The sequence below is a fragment of the Mustela lutreola genome, chromosome 2, assembly GCF_030435805.1.
Source record: "Mustela lutreola isolate mMusLut2 chromosome 2, mMusLut2.pri, whole genome shotgun sequence".
Classification (NCBI taxonomy): domain Eukaryota; kingdom Metazoa; phylum Chordata; class Mammalia; order Carnivora; family Mustelidae; genus Mustela; species Mustela lutreola.
The window spans coordinates 71,323,973-71,343,477 of NC_081291.1; the positions used below are offsets into that span (position 1 = coordinate 71,323,973).

General features: G+C 37.6%; 1 protein-coding gene across 50 annotated transcripts in view; it reads right to left on the bottom strand.

Moving 5' to 3' along the window:
• Positions 1-19,505, bottom strand: part of CLASP2 (cytoplasmic linker associated protein 2) — a 184,007-nt gene that overhangs the window by 37,548 nt on the left and 126,954 nt on the right. For 27 of the 50 annotated variants that reach the window (XM_059162231.1, XM_059162224.1, XM_059162270.1 and 24 more), the window contains 3 exons: positions 5,986-6,149; positions 4,868-4,946; positions 433-576 (listed from right to left, as the gene is read on the bottom strand). In XM_059162231.1, coding sequence (XP_059018214.1) covers positions 433-576; positions 4,868-4,946; positions 5,986-6,149 — 387 coding nt within the window. Of the gene's footprint in view, positions 1-432; positions 577-4,683; positions 4,735-4,867; positions 4,947-5,985; positions 6,150-19,505 lie in introns of all 50 variants that reach the window. The other 23 variants (XM_059162220.1, XM_059162218.1, XM_059162222.1 and 20 more) reach the window with 1 other exon arrangement.

Sequence of the window (19,505 nt, forward strand, 5' to 3'; positions counted from 1 at the left end):
TATCTTTAGATTTATTTAAAAAAAGGGAAGAAAAAAAAAGAGCTATTTATTTTAGAGATGGAGGGAGAAAGCATGCATGCGAGTGAAAAGGAGCGGCAGAGGGACAGAATCTTCAAGCACACTCCCTGCTGAGCAGGGAGCTGACTCAGGGCTTGATCTCATGACCCATGAGATCACAACAAACACTGAGACCAAGAGTCAGATGCTTAACCATACAGGTGCCCCAGGACAGTCTTTTTTATATTATACTCATATTAATTGGATAAAATTTAAAATAATTTAAAAGAGAACATTAAAAAGAAAAGTCTTCATGTCACCAGGTAAATAACTTAATACTAACTGGTAATGTCCTGAAATATTCCTTTCATTGGCAATCCAAAACAACTGACTTGCTTTTCTAATTTACCTTCTAAACCTTAAATTAAAACATACCTTCCGAACATCAGAACTTTTGGGTTCTGTTGTCCAAGTGATAACCCGAGATACTGCCAGGCGAGTTTCACTGGAATTTATAAAATCTCCTGGATCCATTTGTTTGGCCAGAGTTTCTATGTATTTAAGGATAGCAACTTTCACCTACAGAGGTAAGCAAAATGAGAGGACAGTCAGATGGTCACTGAGGGATACAGATAATACTTCAGAAACAATCAGGTGATTATTTTTTTGACCAATACAAAATGAAACACCATCAACAACAAAAAAGAAATTATATAATCACTTACATATCTGAGATACAAATACATGGTAATGTGGATTTTTGTTTTCACATATAGCAGAACTTTAAAGTCCCAGGTGTTTCATTCCCTGTGTCTGAACAACGCCTGAAGACTCTTCTTGATAAAATTAGACCCTTTTTCTTGAGCCTGCCTTCAGAGCTTATAGCTAACTCTTGTCTAGATTTCCCTGGGAGTCAGCCTTTATAAATTAAGTATAATTTGGCTTTTGGGGAAATGAACCAAAAGTATACTGGAAATACGGTATCATAAACCAAGTAAGTAATTGCGGTGGGCAATACAGGTTTCCCCCCAAACATAACAGTAACATTCACCAAATATCATGTACCTTAATAGGTCCATCAACTGCCAGAATTACTACCTTTCGAAAGAAGTGTCACAAAAAATTTTTTACAGAAGTACCACTGGAGAAAATACAACACTTATTTGTAATTCCTGATGCTTGGGTACATGGAAGATAGGTGTGTGGTCGAATGCAGGCTTCAAAATCAGCAGGAGGTGGGGCAAACACACATGCTTCTTCCTTATGGTCAGACTTTGTTATCCTTAGAGTAAGCACTGTTAAATTATCACCTTTCTCTCAGGTATGTTGGAGCAGAAAAACAGGATGAGAACAACTGTCACATCTTCTAACATTCTAGGATTTGTAAATAATGGTTCTAAAGAACTTTGCTAGTGCAGTTTGGAAATGGCACCTGGCATAGTGTACAGTCCTTGGATAAAGAAGATGCTAAACATGTATTAAATACTGATTTGCTGATTGGAAGGTTTATGTGTATGATTAGAACAGAAACTTTGAAAAAACATCGCCAAAGATCAAGATAACAATGATCCTTCTTCTCTTCTTACTGATCTTAAGATGCCACTTGTCTCACTCAACCCAAATAAAGTCCTTGAGAAGTACTGTGCTAAATCAATATATAGGAAGTTAACTGTTAAAATAAGGCTGACTTTTGTACATTTCCCCACTTCCGACTCTTATTTATAAAGAAAAAGGGGGTGCCTGGGTTCCTCAGTTGGGTAAGTGTCCGACTCTTTGTTTTGGCTTACGTTGTGGTCTTGGGGCCATGTGATTGAGCTCTCTGCTCAGCAGGGAGTCTGCTTCTCTCCTTTCTCTCTCTTTCCCTCTCCCCCCTCTCTTGGGCATGCTCCTTCTCTCTAAAAGAAATAAATCTTTAAAAACTTTTTTAAAAGAAAAAAGTGATCAGATTACATTCATTTAAAAATGAATGAATTTTAAGAACTATAAGAGATATATTGGAAAAAACCTGAGAGTTATCAGCCACCTTAGGTACTAAGGGAAAGAGACTTAGGGTTAATTCTGCAGTAGCAGGCCTAATAAATTATGGCAGCACCTAACATTCTGGGTTCTTAAAGCCATGTCACGTTCTATCAGTGTGAGTAACTGAAAGGTGGTAATAGTAAATCAAAGAATGAACATCAGTGTAGTTTGTTTTCAATTTGCCACCATCTATAGTTGAATATACTTACTTGTGCTATGTGAGATTTAACTAGTGCAGTGTCCTGGCAATTTACAGAGGCGCATAACGTTTTATTTATTTATTTATTTTTAAATTCTAAAAAAAAATTTTTTTTAAGATTTTACTTATTTACCTGACAGAGAGAGAGAGAGATCACAAGTAGGCAGAGAGAGATAGGGAAGCAGGCTCCCCACTGAGCAGAGAGCCTGATGCAGGGCTCGATCCCAGGACCCCGAGACCATGACCCAAGCCAAGGGCAGAGGCCACCCAGATGCCCCCCACACATGAAGTTTTAAAAGGGTTTCATAGAGTAGGTGTGTTTACTATACCACTAGGCAAAATAATCACAATACATATATAATAATCATTTGAGGGCGCCTGGCTGGCTCAGTGGATTAAGCCACTGCCTTCGGCTCAGGTCATGATCTCAGGGTCCTGGGATCGAGTCCCACATCGGGCTCTCTGCTCAGCAGGGAGCCTGCTTCCCTCTCTCTCTCTCTGCCTGCCTTTCTGTCTACTGTGATCTCTCTCTGTCAAATAAATAAATAAAATCTTTAAAAAAAAAAATAATCATTTGAAAGTTTAGATTTAAGTAGGATATTTCATAAATTTATATACATAATCTGTAATTTTAATAACACAAATGTTCATTCTTCTTTAGGGAAGTAAATATTACCTTGCTGCTCAAGTGTGCATAACTTTACAACATATCTGTGAAACCCAGAAAAAGAAGTCACCAAAATTATTTTTTAAACTATTACTTACTCAAAATCACTCTGTATTGCCATTTCCCCCATTCTATTGCTTCTTTTCTGATATTTAACCACATGACTGTGGGAGATAAAATTTTGTATAAAATTTTCTCCTTTATCTGCAAGATCCATCATTTTTTTCAATAAAGAACTTTATAGCTCTCACACTCAAGCTGTTTGTGTTTTTCTATAACCTGTTCAGAACTGATTTTTAATCTTAATCTGTAACCGATCTGAAAGTTACTTATTTTTGGCATACATATGGCTCCAATTTAACTTTTCCTTGTTATTCTAAAATATTAACTAAGGAGTTGAAGAGTGATTTTCCCTTATAGCTTTGCTATGTGTGTATGTTGACATAAAATGTAATGCATGTATATATAAAATCCATATAAATATACAGCTCATATAAATATATGGCTTTCAGAGAAACAGTCTGTAATTCCAGTCTCCATTTTCCAACAGGAAAACTAATTTTAATCTGTCTGTTTCCCACTATCTTTTTCTCTATCTTTATTTCTTTATTTCTTAAGCGAATGGTTTGGACCTCCCTTTCTACTAGCCCATGAAACAGCTCTATGTACATTTTCAGTAGCACTTGAATACCTACCTACCGCTGGTACCTAAATCATAGCTCTTATTATAGTTTTATTGTGCATTATAATAAAAAATTATAAAATTTTATATTCCTAGGATTGCCTTGCACAATGGGTAGGACAAAGAACGAGTTCAAAACATTTATCAGTAAAATCAAGTAAATGATTCTCCTTCTGTAGATCACATTTTAAAATCAAAATAAATGGAATCCCTTTCACAAAGCAGCTCTGAGAAATTAACGTTATGTTGAGTAACTCAACGCTGTAAGAAACAGAATTGTGATTTTTAAGGCAAAATCATATTCAGAAACTTAAAGGAAAATCAATCATGGGCAATAATGCTTGTAGAAATAGATTTCGTGCAGAAGAGAGCAGAAAAATTTAAGGCTTGTAAATGCACATATGCTTGTTATTTCCCTGACTTTAATCTCACTTAATAAAACTCACAAAGAAAATATCTTTAGTAAAGAATTCAGGGGCTTTTACGTATAATTTTTTTTCTTCTATGTTAAATGTAGTAATTATTTTAAGTCACAAATTGGAATCCATCTCATTTTCACATAAATTCATTTTAAAAAGTGTGCTAATAATAATTGAGAAAGTTAATCCTGATTCTGAATTTTATGCACACATTAGAAATATCACATTGTAAAAAGAAAAGTTACTATTTCAGTTAAGGAGAATTGGAAAATAGCAGGGAGATTAAACTTAAAAATTTTTGTTCACTAAAATAAATACATAGGCAAAACTGACATTTTGCCCAAAATACCTATTCAAACTTCTAAACTTTAAAAAAAAAAAAAAAAAAAAAAAAGAAAAGGTATTGGGAAATCACAAACATAAAATTAGGTAAGATTTTATAGAGCAAGTCTGCATTACCAGCTTAGAGTTAGATGGCCATACTTGCACTGCTTTCTAAATGGAAATTCCCCGTAAGCTTCTCCAGAGATAGTCTGGCAATTGAGTAACATTTGAAATAAAATCTGTGCATGCTTAAAGGGCTTACAGAGGTTAGTAGTTGAAACCAGATGCATACAAACATTCTCTGAAACACGGCAGAGAGTTTTACAGAGAGTTAAGAAAAGAAATAATGAAGATTAAAACAAAAACAAAAAAAAACCTTGGAGCTCCAAAAAGAGTGAAGCTGGTCCCGAAGTGCTGGCTTGACTGTCTGAAAGTTTATAAAAACAAAATCCACTGATGGAACAGCTTCTCATTGGACAGAAATACAAATATCAACATAACTTTATTAATAAAATACTTCAATTCCTTACAATATCTTCAAAAGACTTCCAATTTTTTACCTTCAAGCTTGGTGTTTGGGTCTGATCAACAGTGAATCTCATTAGAATATTAAATTGAAGATCATTTGGAAAAGATTCTCTGAAAGAAGGAAAGAATAAAGCAAAACAAAAATTAATCAAGTAAACACTTAGCAAAGTAAACAAGATTATGCTTAATACCAAAACATAATATGCCATTCAAAGAGCATGCATGAAGTAGTATCTGTAAGTGGTATAGTTTATACTACTTACAGCACCTAAGTTATTCCCAGAATAATGTGAACATTTCACTCTATATCCTATGGGGGTTAAAAAGCAACACTATAGTAAATAATGGTCTATCTTGACTCAGGTATGAATTTAATCAGAAAAAAAAAATTGTGGGTGCCTGGGTGCCTCAGTTGGTTAATAGTCCAACTCTTGATTTCAGCTCAGGTCATGCTCATGTTGTAAGACCGAGGCCCACATGAGGCTCCATGCTCAGCAGGGAGTCTGCTTGAGATTCTCTCTCTCCCTCTTCCTCTACCCTTCCCCACTTGCACGCTCTCTAAAATAAATGAATAAAAATATTCAAATAAAATATCTAAAATAAATGAATAAAAAATCTTTAAAATAAAAAAGTTAAAGAAAAATTAAGTTGAACATTATCAGAGTTATTTCCCCAGACCTAATAACTGAATTCTAGACTCACCTCAATCTAGTAAGTGGGTATTTGAAATAAGTCACCTCAACAATCTACACAAGAAAGAAATGTATCATTGGTTCAAAATCTTCTGAAAAAAGATTCTGAATATTTAAGTGTTATAATAAAACATTCTTTTTAAATTTAGGAACTATTTTTTATGTTTACATTAGACTGAGTAAGATCTTCAACTCTGCTTTGAATATCCTAATTAAGATAAAATACCACCTTTGAATTACTCAACCAATGCTCATGACAGTTTTAGAAAAGAAAGGCAGTGTTCGATTTAAGGACCAATGCTGTATTAGATATATCGATGTGAATGGGTATCATTAACAATTTTCACAGGAAGCCCACGCAGCCTAAATGGATCAGAAGGGCTCAGAAATCTAAACACAGAAACTAAACATTTCTGATTACTACTGGATAAACTTGAAGTGTCTAAAGAAAACATTACCTGGTAACATCAAGGGCTTTCTGAACTTTTGCCTGAACAGACCCAAGCAAATCAGCACCCATTTTTTTTAATAGTTGCGTCAGCAGTACAAACAACCAGTCTTGAAGGTCATCTTTGTGGACTTGTATGAAATCCACTAGAGTCTCCAAAAACATGCTGAATACCTACAGTGGATAAATGGGGAAAGGAAGAGAAAAAGGAGGAAATATTGACCTCTATGATCAATTCTAAACCAAGATAGAAAGGGAATACAGGAATCAGAGGCACAGCGATTGGCAGCCAAGCGGAAAAACAATCTCTCTTGCTTTTCATTGGACTCTGTGATACAAGAGTATGTTTGAACTGTTATCCAACTTCTGCGCAGAAGTTCAACAATTAGCTATTCCATGCAGCATCACTTGGTAAAGAAACTTTGGCTATAATGGCTGGCACACCTAATGCTGTCAATGATGCCTAGTTAAACTGAAATCCATTTTATCTCAAATTTAGGGCAAGCAATTACCTACTGATAGCCTCACCACCTCTCAGCTCTTTGGAAGAATGGCAATGAGTTAATCAGAAGATGACTTTGCTGACAGCTACCTTAAAATATAAGAACATTCTGACATATTGGGCTAATTAGAGACTCCTGGATTTCTCAATATGTCAGTGGTCACAAATCCTTTCGGTATGAGATATAGTATTTATTAAAACTGCCCCAAATGTAAGTGATGTGGGTAACTATAACTACACAAATCTACACCTTAATTTTAGTGATTTCTAAAAAATCATTGAAGGCTATTAGTCTCCATTTCTTTCAGTGGGTTTTATACTTGGTTCCAATATTAATCTGCTAGTTTAAAAAATTTTATAAGATAAAAAATTTTAAGGAAAGCTAGTGTTCTTAAGTAATGCATCTCATTAAAATCTGTCTAGTGGTGTGTTGACTCAGTTAGTACTTGACTAGAAAGCTGACTGTTAAATATTCAGGAATTTCGTTAGGTAGTTAATAGCCTGAAATTAGCCATGGTTGGGTATTTACACCTCAGGAATTACAGCAAACAGGACACATCAGGGCTTTCTGCCCATCCCCCAAACCTAGTTTGCCAGGCACAACACTCTAATTCTTTGATTTACTTTTAATCTTGTTTCAACTCTTGCCTCTCTTCCTGAGGATTCTTACTTTAAGCTTTCACTAAAGTAAAATCAACATTAGAATCCCAAAGTCGACTCTCCCATTTTATCTGGTTCTCAAGAAACTGAGAATAAGAAAATTAGGTGACTTGTCCAAGGTTTCCATAGTCAATGGTTGGGTCACGACTTAAAACTAAGTTGGTTGGCTTTCAGCTATGTTCCATCCATGCTATTATAAGATAACTTACCTCATGCACTTGACTGTCATTCATAAAACTCTCCACTGACTTTTCCCCTCACTTTGATTTCCTCTATAATCATCCTTCTAATAATTGTTTCTATAAGGGAGAGACAATTTTATTCCTCTTTAAGACTAATCTTTCTATTCTGGATTCTTGCTCTCTATAGTATGGTCTCCTCTACTATCTTTACACTTAATCTAAATCCTTTGGTTACAGCTACAGAAGACAATGTCTCAAGAATTTCTCCGTCAGTTTCCTTCCCACCAACTATCTTCTGATCATGAGAAGAAGTAGGAGCTTTTTCATTAGCTTAGTATGCTTGGCCATTCTGTAGCTTGCCACTGCTTTCCTCTTGTTATGTTCCTTCTTTCATTTCTGTTGCCAGGCATTTTCCTTCTGCATTCTAAATGTGCAGTGCTTAACAGCCAGACTTCAGTGGCACCTGGATGGCTCAGTCAGTTAAGCGGCTGCCTTCCTGGATGGCTCAGTCAGTTAAGCAGCTGCCTTCAGCTCAGGTCATGATTCCAGGGTCCTGGGATCAAGTGCCACATCAGGCGGGGAGCTTGCTTCTCCCTCCCCCTGCCTGCTTGTCTTCTCTCTCTGTGTGTGTCAAACAAATAAAAATCTTTTTTTTTTTTTTTAAAGATTTTATTTATTTATTTGACAGAGAGAAATTACAAGTACACTGAGAGGCAGGCAGAGAGAGAGAGAAGGAAGCAGGCTCCCTGCTGAGCAGAGAGCCCGATGCGGGACTCGATCCCAGGACCCCGAGATCATGACCCGAGCCGAAGGCAGCGGCTTTACCCACTGAGCCACCCAGGCGCCCCAAACAAATAAAAATCTTAAAGAAAAAAAAAAAAGCCAGACTTCATCTTGATTTGCTTTTCATCAAAAGTGTGACTTTAATAGGCCTGCTCTGTTCTTTAACAGGCCCACTTTGCTCTAGCCTGAAAGGCCCCAGGACCTCTGAAATAGCATTCTTTTGGCCCTTCCCAAATCTATTCATCCTACTATCAAGTAGGCACCAGGTCTTTCTGACTTCAAGTCTGCTTTCTGGAAGAGGCCAGTTTAAGTACATATGGCTTTGGAGGCCATACAGTGTCTATTATCACAACTACTCTGCCACAGTAGCACAGCAATAGACAGGATGCAAACAAGTGAATACAGCTGTGATCCAATATAATTTTATTTACAGAACAGGCAGCAGGCCAACTCATGCTTCTTTTTCACCATCAGACTGTGATACCATTCTTCTGAGAGAAACAAAATCCTCCACTGCCTTTAGAATAGTCTACAAAATAATGTCTCAAATGCTTAGACAATGGTCTAAATCTCCAAACTGATCTTGGACTATCTGGCAACATAAAGTCTTTGTCTCTGAGCACTTCTTACCACACTCCTGATTTCCTACCCTGCCCCTCTATTTACACATAGCCTGTGACTTGCTACAAAGCTTACTGCTCAAATCCCAGCCAAAAAGCTTCTTAGACCATGTCAGAATATAGCCACTTGGAACCTTTGTGGGAAGAGCTTTATGGTGCTATTTAACTTCTGTATGTATATCATCTTCCCATTTGGAACATGTAACATTTGAGAATAAAGCCTCTATTGTTATATAGTCTTGCATTATCAATTAGAATCAAGCTCAAAGTTTACCAGAGGCTGAAGACTGAACAAATGTTGTTCAATTAACGTGCAGAAAAAGTCTTTAAAGAATAAGGATTTTCTCTTATGTGGAAACTTACCCTATAATTGATAGCCAGCCCTTTTTCTCAATGGCAAGGGAAGATGTATAAGATCCTTGCTTCATTCAAACCAAAATTAACTTCTTTCTCTCTCCTATAAACTTTCTGACATCTTCCACTTCTCTAGACTCATGCCAGTCATTTCCAGGAGGCCCTTTCTTCTCAGGCTGACATACCAAAAGTTTATGTTTCTGCCAAGATCTGAACTGCTATTTTCTCCTAAGTGGAAATTTCTTTTGATTATATACCATGAAAGTACAGAGAACAAAATGTAGACGTGTTATTTACAGTATTCCACATACAGAATTCTACTATTATTTTTCAAAATACTTAAATCCTATCAATAGTACTTACTAAGTGATAAGATACATGACTATATATATCTATTCAAAACACATATTGGGAATTTCCACATAAAATTTCTTACTCGACTGCCCTATCACAGAGTTCACTGTTAGATGTTGATATCCTTCTTTTTCTTTATCTAAAATTAATGAAGAAAATGGAAAGTAGGTACATTTATATCAGTGCTAAAAGTTTAGATTTCAGAAAAAAAATCTGAAAAATTGCTCCATAAACCGTTGTTTGCTTTCATGGAATGATGTTTATAGGATATTAGAAAAAGTACTTATGTTGAGGTTGGGACTAAAGACTTTTTAATTATTGTGAAATTTGGGAATTATTTTTAATAATTCAATGGAACCACCCTTCAATGGAATCAGTTTATAATTCCACATATCTCACAAGTGTACTTTAATGGAAAATGTAAACTCTGGGCTATTACAGTTGAGGCAGTCTTTTCTCAATCTCACATTTTAGGTGTGCCAGTCATCAAATATAGAACAGAAGAACATAATCAAATTAGATTAATTAGTAGATTAAAAAGCACATCTCCAAACAGAATGACAGTTTGCATAACTGCAAATAGCATTTCGTAGATTGCAAAGGGTCCAACACTGCATGAACTCTTCGGGAGAGAAAATAGAGAAAAAGGGTTAATTTCACAGTCATGCAGTAAAGTTAGGTTTCCAACAAATATTGAACCAACTTACTCTCTATTGAGAGTTCCAACACAGGGGACAGCATGCAAAAAGAAAAAAAGAAAAAAAAGAAAAACACACAAATTAGTCGCCATCAATGCAAAGTTCCTATCTGGAAGAAAAACACTTAGAAAATAAAAGTGACGAATGTTTTTCAAAGTTTTATGATAAACTCAAAACAGTTTTTAAAACAAGAGTTAAATGAATAGTTAAGAGAGAAGAATATGTGATTTTTCTGTTTCTCCCTCACCTCCTGGCCAAAGAAATGTAAAAACAAAACCCAGAAAACCAACTATTTTTCCAGACTCTAATATCCTTGAGGCTCAAATTCTATAAAGAATCTAAGATTAAGATACCTGCTCCCATTTCTGAACAGTGCCAACATTTAGTTCCAAAGTATAATATTTACTTTTTTTTTTCTCTCTTCAGAAGCAATACATTTACAACTTAAATGGTATCTCTGAAGGTTTAGAACAACTACAATTGTTTGGAAATAAAAAGTAACTGTTTTTACCATAACTTCAAGTTTTGCCCCAGTAAGATGTATTTCCTGATCCTAGGACTGTAAACAACTCTGCTGTCTAGAATACTTATTTAGGAGACCAGAAGTGACCTGGACACCCAACTGTCCCATTTGAGTAGCCATAGATTAAACTCCTATCCTAGTTGTTTAAGACTTAATGGTATGACTTCAAGAGGTAGGACTATATAGATCATAAAATGCCAATTCAAAGCATGCATCCATCTCAGTGAAGGTAGCTCCTTTCAAACAGTTTCTTCAGAGGCAAATGTGAGAACACATAAAACTTTTGACATCTGACCCGTCTTACATTTTGAAGGAAAAAAACGATTCTAGAGTGGTCAAAATAAAAATCTTCCCTGAACTTCTTCATTCTTCAAGCTTACTTAGTTTTTAAAAAATTTCTAGTGTCTAGTGTGTACTTAGGGCTTTACATATAATAACTCATTTAATCGTCCTCACAATATTATGAGGTAGGTATTACTATTAACTGTTTTACAGATAAGGAAACTAAGGCGCACACTGCTAATAAGTGTTGGAGGTAGAATTCGAATACAAGTAATCTAGCTCTACTATCCATACTTGATATCACCATGCTGTACAGTCTCTCTAGAAAAATATTAACAGGCTTTAAATCAAACATTGGCAGCTTATGTTCTAAATTACTGTCATACATATATCATCATCCATCACCACTTATTTGCATATGGTTATCTGAGGTGAAAAAAGTTTATCAAGTTACAGGTATCAAATAATTTCAGCCTGCAAACTATATTTGCCAATCTTATACCAGGAAAAAAAATCCAGCATATATTTCAACGGTATTCAGAAAAAGCTCTCTCCTGGCCCTTACTTTCTGGGGTGTCTGCATTGCATACTAGAGCTTTCTTGACATTCTAAAATATTAAGAGGGAAACATTCTGGGGGTTGGAGAAGGAGATCTATATCAAAGTAGATGGTAGAAAAGTAGATGGGGCTATCCACAACCTGTTTCTCTAGGTATCTTGTTTCTGCTGAGGACAGTAGTCTCAATTGTGTTGAGCATGAGTGAGAACAACTTTCAGTTACCATGAAGTAGGCTATTATCCAGAAGGTGTTAACATAGAGACTGAAATGTTGATTTTAACCTAAAAAGATATGGGAAAATCCACCTAACTAAGCTAGTGGTATGAGGTGTCTCCTCCCAAACACTATGGCCCATTCTGGGGCAAGGCTTCGACAGTTTTTGCCCTATGAGGTTTCAGGACAGTTGAGGTACCGATTAAGTGACTAAGATTCACTAGTAGTAGAGAGCTAACCCAGGCTTGAGGAAGACAAAGAAATGTCCCAGACAACATTTTTCAAGGCTATGAGAAAAAAGCACATTGCTCCTTTGGGGACATGGACATAATCTAGGGCTGGGGTGAGAGTGAGGAAGGAATGACAAGCAAAATGATAGGCTTTGTTTTGCTATTTTCTTGAGGACAATGAGTAGTCACTATAGGTTTTTAAGCTGGTAGAGAAAATTTATCTTTTATAGAAAGATTACTAAAAGATGCAGTGTGGAGGAGGTGCAACAGGAAAAAGACCACTGTGCCCTGAACTGGCAGTGAGAATGGACAGATATTCAGAAGGTTGGATCAATTAGGATTAAGTGAGTTTCCAGAATGATGGCCAAAATGTTCACTTAGGCAATGAACGAAAGCAGATTTCATCTAATGAGACAAACCATCCAATGGGATAAAGCAGTTGTGAGGCTGAAGATGACTAATAAGACATGTGACTAAGTAAACACAAGAGAAAAATATGGGCTGGAAATACACTTTTGGGAATCATTAGGTTTCAGCAAGCGGTAACTGAAGCTTTAGATAAGGTACTGAATGAAAGAAGAGAGCCCAGGACAAGAATCTACACAGAACCAACACTTAGTAAACAGGAAAGAGAGATAGGAGTTGCATGACAAAAGGTATGAGGTAGACTGGGTAAGACACAACTGGCACTTCCAGGAGGAGTCAAGATGGCAGAGAAGTAGCAGGCTAAGACTACTTCAGCTAGCAGGAGATCAGCTAGAGAGCTTATCTAAAGATTGCAAACACCTGCAAATCCATCCGCAGATCTAAGAGAAGAAGAACAGCAATTCTGGAAACAGAAAAACAACCACTTTCTGCAAGGTAGGACTGGCAGAGACCTGAATCCAAAGGGACAGGAAGATAGACCCCCGGGGGAGGGGCCAGCTCCCGGCAAGCAGCGGAGCAATGGAGCACAAAATCAGGACTTTTAAAAGTCTGTTCCGCTGAGGGACATCGCTCCAGAGGCTAAACCGGGGCGAAGCCCATGCTGGGTCAGCGTGGCCTCAGGTCCCGCAGGGTCATAGAAGGATCGGGGTGTCTGAGTGTCGCAGAGCTTGCGGGTATTGGAACAGGAAAGCTGGCTACAGAGACAGAGCCGACAGTACGATCACAGCTTGGTGTTACCTTGAACCGGTCGAAGGATTGGTGAGCTCGGAGCGCGGCCGGAGGTCAGGCAGACGGGAGTTATTGGGCGCTGTTCTCTGAGGGCGCACTGAGGATTGGGGCCCCGGGCTCTCGGCTCCTCCAGGCCAGAGACCAGGAGGCCAGCATTTGTATTCCAGTCCTCCGGAACTCTATGGAAAGCGCTCAGGGAACAAAAGCTCCTGAAAGCAAACCTGAGCGGATTACTCACCCCAACCCCAGGTAAGGGCGGTGCAATTCCGCCTGGGGCAAAGACACTTGAGAATCACTACACCAGGTCCCTCCCCGAGAAGATCAACAAGAAATCCAGCCAAGACCAAGTTCACCTACCAAGGAGTGCGGTTTCAATACCAAGGAGAGCAGCAGAATTCCAGAGGAGGAGAAAGCAAAGCGCAGAACTCATGGCTTTCTCTCTGTGATTTTTTTTTAGTCTTGCAGTTAATTTAATTTTTTTCTTTTTCATTTTTTGTTTTTTTTCTCGCCTTCTGGTAAAATTTTTTTTTAACGTTTTTTAACTAGTTTATCTAATATATATATATTTTCTTTTTTATGTTTTTCTTTATTCGTTTTCTTTTTTTTAACATTCTTTTCTTTTCTTTCTCCCTTTTTGAACCTCTTTTTATCCCCTTTCTCCCCCCTCATGATTTGGGATCTCTTCTGATTTGGTTAAAGCATATTTTCCTGGAGTTATTGCCACCCTTTTAGTATTTTACTTGCTCCTTCATATACTCTTATCTGGATAAAATGACAAGACGGAAAAATTCACCAAAAAAAAAAAAAAAAAAGAACAAGAGGCAGTACCGAAGGCTAGGGACCTAATCAATAAAGACATTGGTAATATGTCAGATCTAGAGTTCAGAATGACAATTCTCAAGGTTCTAGCCGGGCTCGAAAAAGGCATGGAAGATATTAGAGAAACCCTCTCGGGAGATATAAAAGGCCTTTCTGGAGGAATAAAAGAACTAAAAATCTAACCAAGTTGACATCAAAAAAGCTATTAATGAGGTGCAATAAAAAATGGAGGCTCTCACTACTAGGATAAATGAGGCAGAAGAAAGAATTAGTGATACAGAAGACCAAGTGACAGAGAATAAAGAAGCTGAGCAAAAGAGGGACAAACAGCTACTGGACCACAAGGGGAGAATTCGAGAGATAAGTGACACCATAAGACGAAACAACATTAGAATAATTGGGATTCCAGAAGAAGAAAGAGAGAGGGGAGCAGAAGGTATACTGGAGAGAATTATTGGGGAGAATTTCCCCAATATGGCAAAGGGAACGAGCATCAAAATTCAGGAGGTTCAGAGAACGCCCCTCAAAATCAAAAAGAATAGGCCCACACCCCGTCACCTAATAGTAAAATTTACAAGTCTCAGTGACAAAGAGAAAATCCTGAAAGCAGCCCGGGAAAAGAAGTCTGTAACATACAATGGTAAAAATATTAGATTGGCAGCTGACTTATCCACAGAGACCTGGCAGGCCAGAAAGAGCTGGCATGATATTTTCAGAGCACTAAACGAGAAAAGCATGCAGCCAAGAATACTATATCCAGCTAGGCTATCATTGAAAATAGAAGGAGAGATTAAAAGCTTCCAGGACAAACAAAACTGAAAGAATTTGCAAACACCAAACCAGCTCTACAGGAAATATTGAAAGGGGTCCTTTAAGCAAAGAGAGAGCCTACAAGTGGTAGACCAGAAAGGAACAGAGACCATATACAGTAACAGTCACCTTACAGGCAATACAATGGCACTACATTCATATCTCTCAATAGTTACCCTGAATGTTAATGGGCTAAATGCCCCAATCAAAAGACACAGGGTATCAGAATGGATAAAAAAACAAAACCCATCTATATGTTTTCTCCAAGAAACTCATTTTAAGCCCGAAGACACTTCCAGATTTAAAGTGAGAGGGTGGAAAAGAATTTACCATGCTAATGGACATCAGAAGAAAGCAGGAGTGGCAATCCTTATATCAGATCAATTAGATTTTAAGCCAAAGACTATAATAAGAGATGAGGAAGGACACTATATCATACTCAAAGGATCTGCCCAACAAGAAGATCTAACAATTTTAAATATCTATGCCCCCAACGTGGGAGCAGCCAACTATATAAATCAATTAATAACAAAATCAAAGAAACACATCAACAATAATACAATAAGAGTAGGGGACTTTAACACTCCCCTCACTGAAATGGACAGATCATCCAAGCAAAAGATCAGCAAGGAAATAAAGGCCTTAAATGACACACTGGACCAGATGGACATCACAGATATATTCAAAACATTTCATTCCAAAGCAACAGAATACACATTCTTCTCTAGTGCACATGAAACATTCTCCAGAATAGATCACATCCTCCATCCTAAATAAGGACTCAACCGGTATCAAAAGATTGGGATCATTCCCTGCATATTTTCAGACCACAATGCTCTGAAGCTAGAACTCAACCACAAAAGGAAGTTTGGAAAGAACCCAAATACATGGAGACTAAACAGCATCCTTCTAAAGAATGAATGGGTCAACAGGGAAATTAAAGAAGTGAAAAAAATCGTGGAAACTAATGATAATGAAAATACAACGGTTCAAAATCTGTGGGACACAGCAAAGGCAGTCCTGAGAGGAAAATATATAGCGGTACAAGCCTTTCTCAAGAAACAAGAAAGGTCTCGGGTACACAACCTAACCCTACACCTAAAGGAGCTGGAGAAAGAACAAGAAAGAAACCCTAAGCCCAGCAGGAGAAGAGAAATCATAAAGATCAGAGCAGAAATCAATGAAATAGAAACAAAAAAAACAATAGAACAAATCAACGAAACTAGGAGCTGGTTCTTTGAAAGAATTAATAAAATTGATAAACCCCTGGCCAGACTTATCAAAAAGAAAAGAGAAAGGACCCAAATAAATAAAATCATGAATGAAAGAGGAGAGATCACAACTAACACCAAAGAAATACAAACTATTATAAGAACATACTATGAGCAACTCTACGCCAACAACTTTGACAATCTGGAAGAAATGGATGCATTCCTAGAAACATATAAACTACCACAACTGAAACAGGAAGAAATAGAAAGCCTGAACAGACCCATAACCAGTAAGGAGATTGAAAGAGTCATTAAAAATCTCCAAACAAACAAAAGCCCAGGGCCAGACGGCTTTCCGGGGGAATTCTACCAAACATTTAAAGAAGAACTAATTCCTATTCTCCTGAAACTGTTCCAAAAAATAGAAATGGAAGGAAAACTTCCAAACTCATTTTATGAGGCCAGCATCACCTTGATCCCAAAACCAGACAAGGATCCCACCAAAAAAGAGAGCTATAGACCGATATCCTTGATGAACACAGATGCGAAAATACTCAACAAAATACTAGCCAATAGGATTCAACAGTACATTAAAAGGATTATTCACCACGACCAAGTGGGATTTATTCCAGGGCTGCAAGGTTGGTTCAACATCCACAAATCAGTCAATGTGATACAACACATCAGTAAAAGAAAGAACAAGAACCATATGATACTCTCAATAGATGCTGAAAAAGCATTTGACAAAGTACAGCATCCCTTCCTGATCAAAACTCTTCAAAGTGTAGGGATAGAGGGCACACACCTCAACTCAATATCATCAAAGCCATCTATGAAAAACCCATCGCAAATATCATTCTCAATGGAGAAAAACTGAAAGCTTTTCCGCTAAGGTCAGGAACACGGCAGGGATGTCCATTATCACCACTGCTATTCAACATAGTACTAGAAGTCCTAGCCTCAGCAATCAGACAACAAAAGGAAATTAAAGGCATCCAAATCGGCAAAGAAGAAGTCAAATTATCACTCTTCGCAGATGATATGATACTATATGTGGAAAACCCAAAAGACTCCACTCCAAAACTGATAGAACTTGTACAGGAATTCAGTAAAGTGTCAGGATATAAAACCAATGCACGGAAATCAGTTGCATTTCTCTACACCAACAACAAGACAGAAGAAAGAGAAATTAAGGAGTCAATCCCATTTACAATTGCACCCAAAACAATAAGATACCTAGGAATAAACCTAACCAAAGAGGCACAGAATCTATACTCAGAAAACTATAAAGCACTCATGAAAGAAATTGAGGAAGACACAAAGAAATGGAAAAATGTTCCATGCTCCTGGACTGGAAGAATAAATATTGTGAAAATGTCTATGCTACCTAAAGCAATCTACACATTTAATGCAATTCCTATCAAAGTACCATCCATCTTTTTCAAAGAAATGGAACAAATAATTCTAAAATTTATATGGAACCAGAAAAGACCTCGAATAGCCAAAGGGATATTGAAAAAGAAAGCCAACGTTGGTGGCATCACAATTCCGGACTTCAAGCTCTATTACAAAGCTGCCATCATCAAGACAGCATGGTATTGGCACATAGATCAATGGAACAGAATAGAGAGCCCAGAAATAGACCCTCAACTCTACAGTCAACTAATCTTTGACAAAGCAGGAAAGACTGTCCAATGGAAAAAAGACAGCCTCTTCAATAAATGGTGCTGGGAAAATTGGACAGCCACATGCAGAAAAATGAAATTGGACCATTCCCTTACACCACACACAAAAATAGACTCAAAATGGATGAAGGACCTCAATGTGCCAAAGGAATCCATCAAAATCCTTGAGAACACAGGCAGCAACCTCTTCGACCTCAGCCGCAGCAACATCTTCCTAGGAACAACACCAAAGGCAAGGGAAGCAAGGGCAAAAAATAAACTATTGGGATTTCATCAAGATCAAAAGCTTTTGCACAGCAAAGGAAACAGTTAACAAAATCAAAAGACAACTGACAGAATGGGAGAAGATATTTGCAAACGACATATCAGATAAAGGTCTAGTGTCCAGAATCTATAAAGAACTTAGCAAACTCAACACCCAAAGAACAAATAATCCAATCAAGAAATGGGCAGAGGACATGAACAGACATTTCTGCAAAGAAGACATCTAGATGGCCAACAGACACATGAAAAAGTGCTCCATATCACTCGGCATCAGGGAAATGCAATCAAAACCACAATGATATATCACCTCACACCAGTCAGAATGACTAAAATCAACAAGTCAGGAAATGACAGATGCTGGCGAGGATGCGGAGAAAGGGGAACCCTCCTACACTGTTGGTGGGAATGCAAGCTGATGCAACCACTCTGGAAAACAGCATGGAGGTTCCTCAAAATGTTGAAAATAGAACTCCCCTATGACCCAGCAATTGCACTACTGGGTATTTACCCTAAAGATACAAACGTAGTGATCCAAAGGGGCACGTGCACCTGAATGTTTATAACAGCAATGTCCACAATAGCCAAACTATGGAAAGAACCTAAATGTCCATCAACAGATGAATGGATCAAGAAGATGTGGTATATATACACAATGGAATACTATGCAGCCATCAAAAGAAATGAAATCTTGCCATTTGCGATGACATGGATGGAACTACAGCATATCATGCTTAGCGAAATAAGTCAAGCAGAGAAAGACAACTATCATATGATCTCCCTGATATGAGGAAGTGGTGATGTAACATGGGGGCTTAAGTGGGTAGAAGAAGAATCAATGAAACAAGATGGAATTGGGAGGGAGACAAACCATAAGTGACTCTTAATCTCACAAAACAAACTGAGGGTTGCTGGGGGTAGGGGGGTTTGGAGAAGGGGGTGGGATTATGGGCATTGGGGAGGGTATGTGCTTTGGTGAGTGCTGTGAAGTGTGTAAACCTGGTGATTCACAGACCTGTACCCCTGGGGATAAAAATATATGTTTATAAAAAAAAAAAAAAGACACAACAGGCACTTCAACAACAGACACATCACATTCCTTAAAGGAGACAGAAAAGATAAATCGAAAAACCAATAATAAAGTTGAAAACAAAAAGAAATGTCAACCAGCAAAATGGAATTTATGAGCAATTCATGGAAGCCAAGCAGATGAGACCATATTAGCAAAAAATTAGGCCCAATAGAGTATTGTGGCTAATAATAGCTTCAAGGTGAGACGTCCCTCCATTCTAATAGGAGGGAAGATAGAAAGAATGGGTTTCTGTGTAGATACAGTGGCTGGTTTGGAGGCAGGAAATGAGAGTTTCTGCTTGATGACTTCCAATTTCTAGGTGAGCCAAGAAGCCAAGAAATATGCTTGGGGCATATCATAAGTTGGGAGGTGAATGGACTGCAGTTTTGAGGAGAGAAACTATTTGACATGGTCTCCTTGGAGAAGAGAAGAGAAAGATGAGAGAAGAAGCATTAGAAGGCAGCACTGTGCATTTAAACAAAAATCACAGATCAGTTAATGGAGAATGGCAGAGAAATACCAGAATACACTGGATGATTTATTTCACCAGGGGCCTAT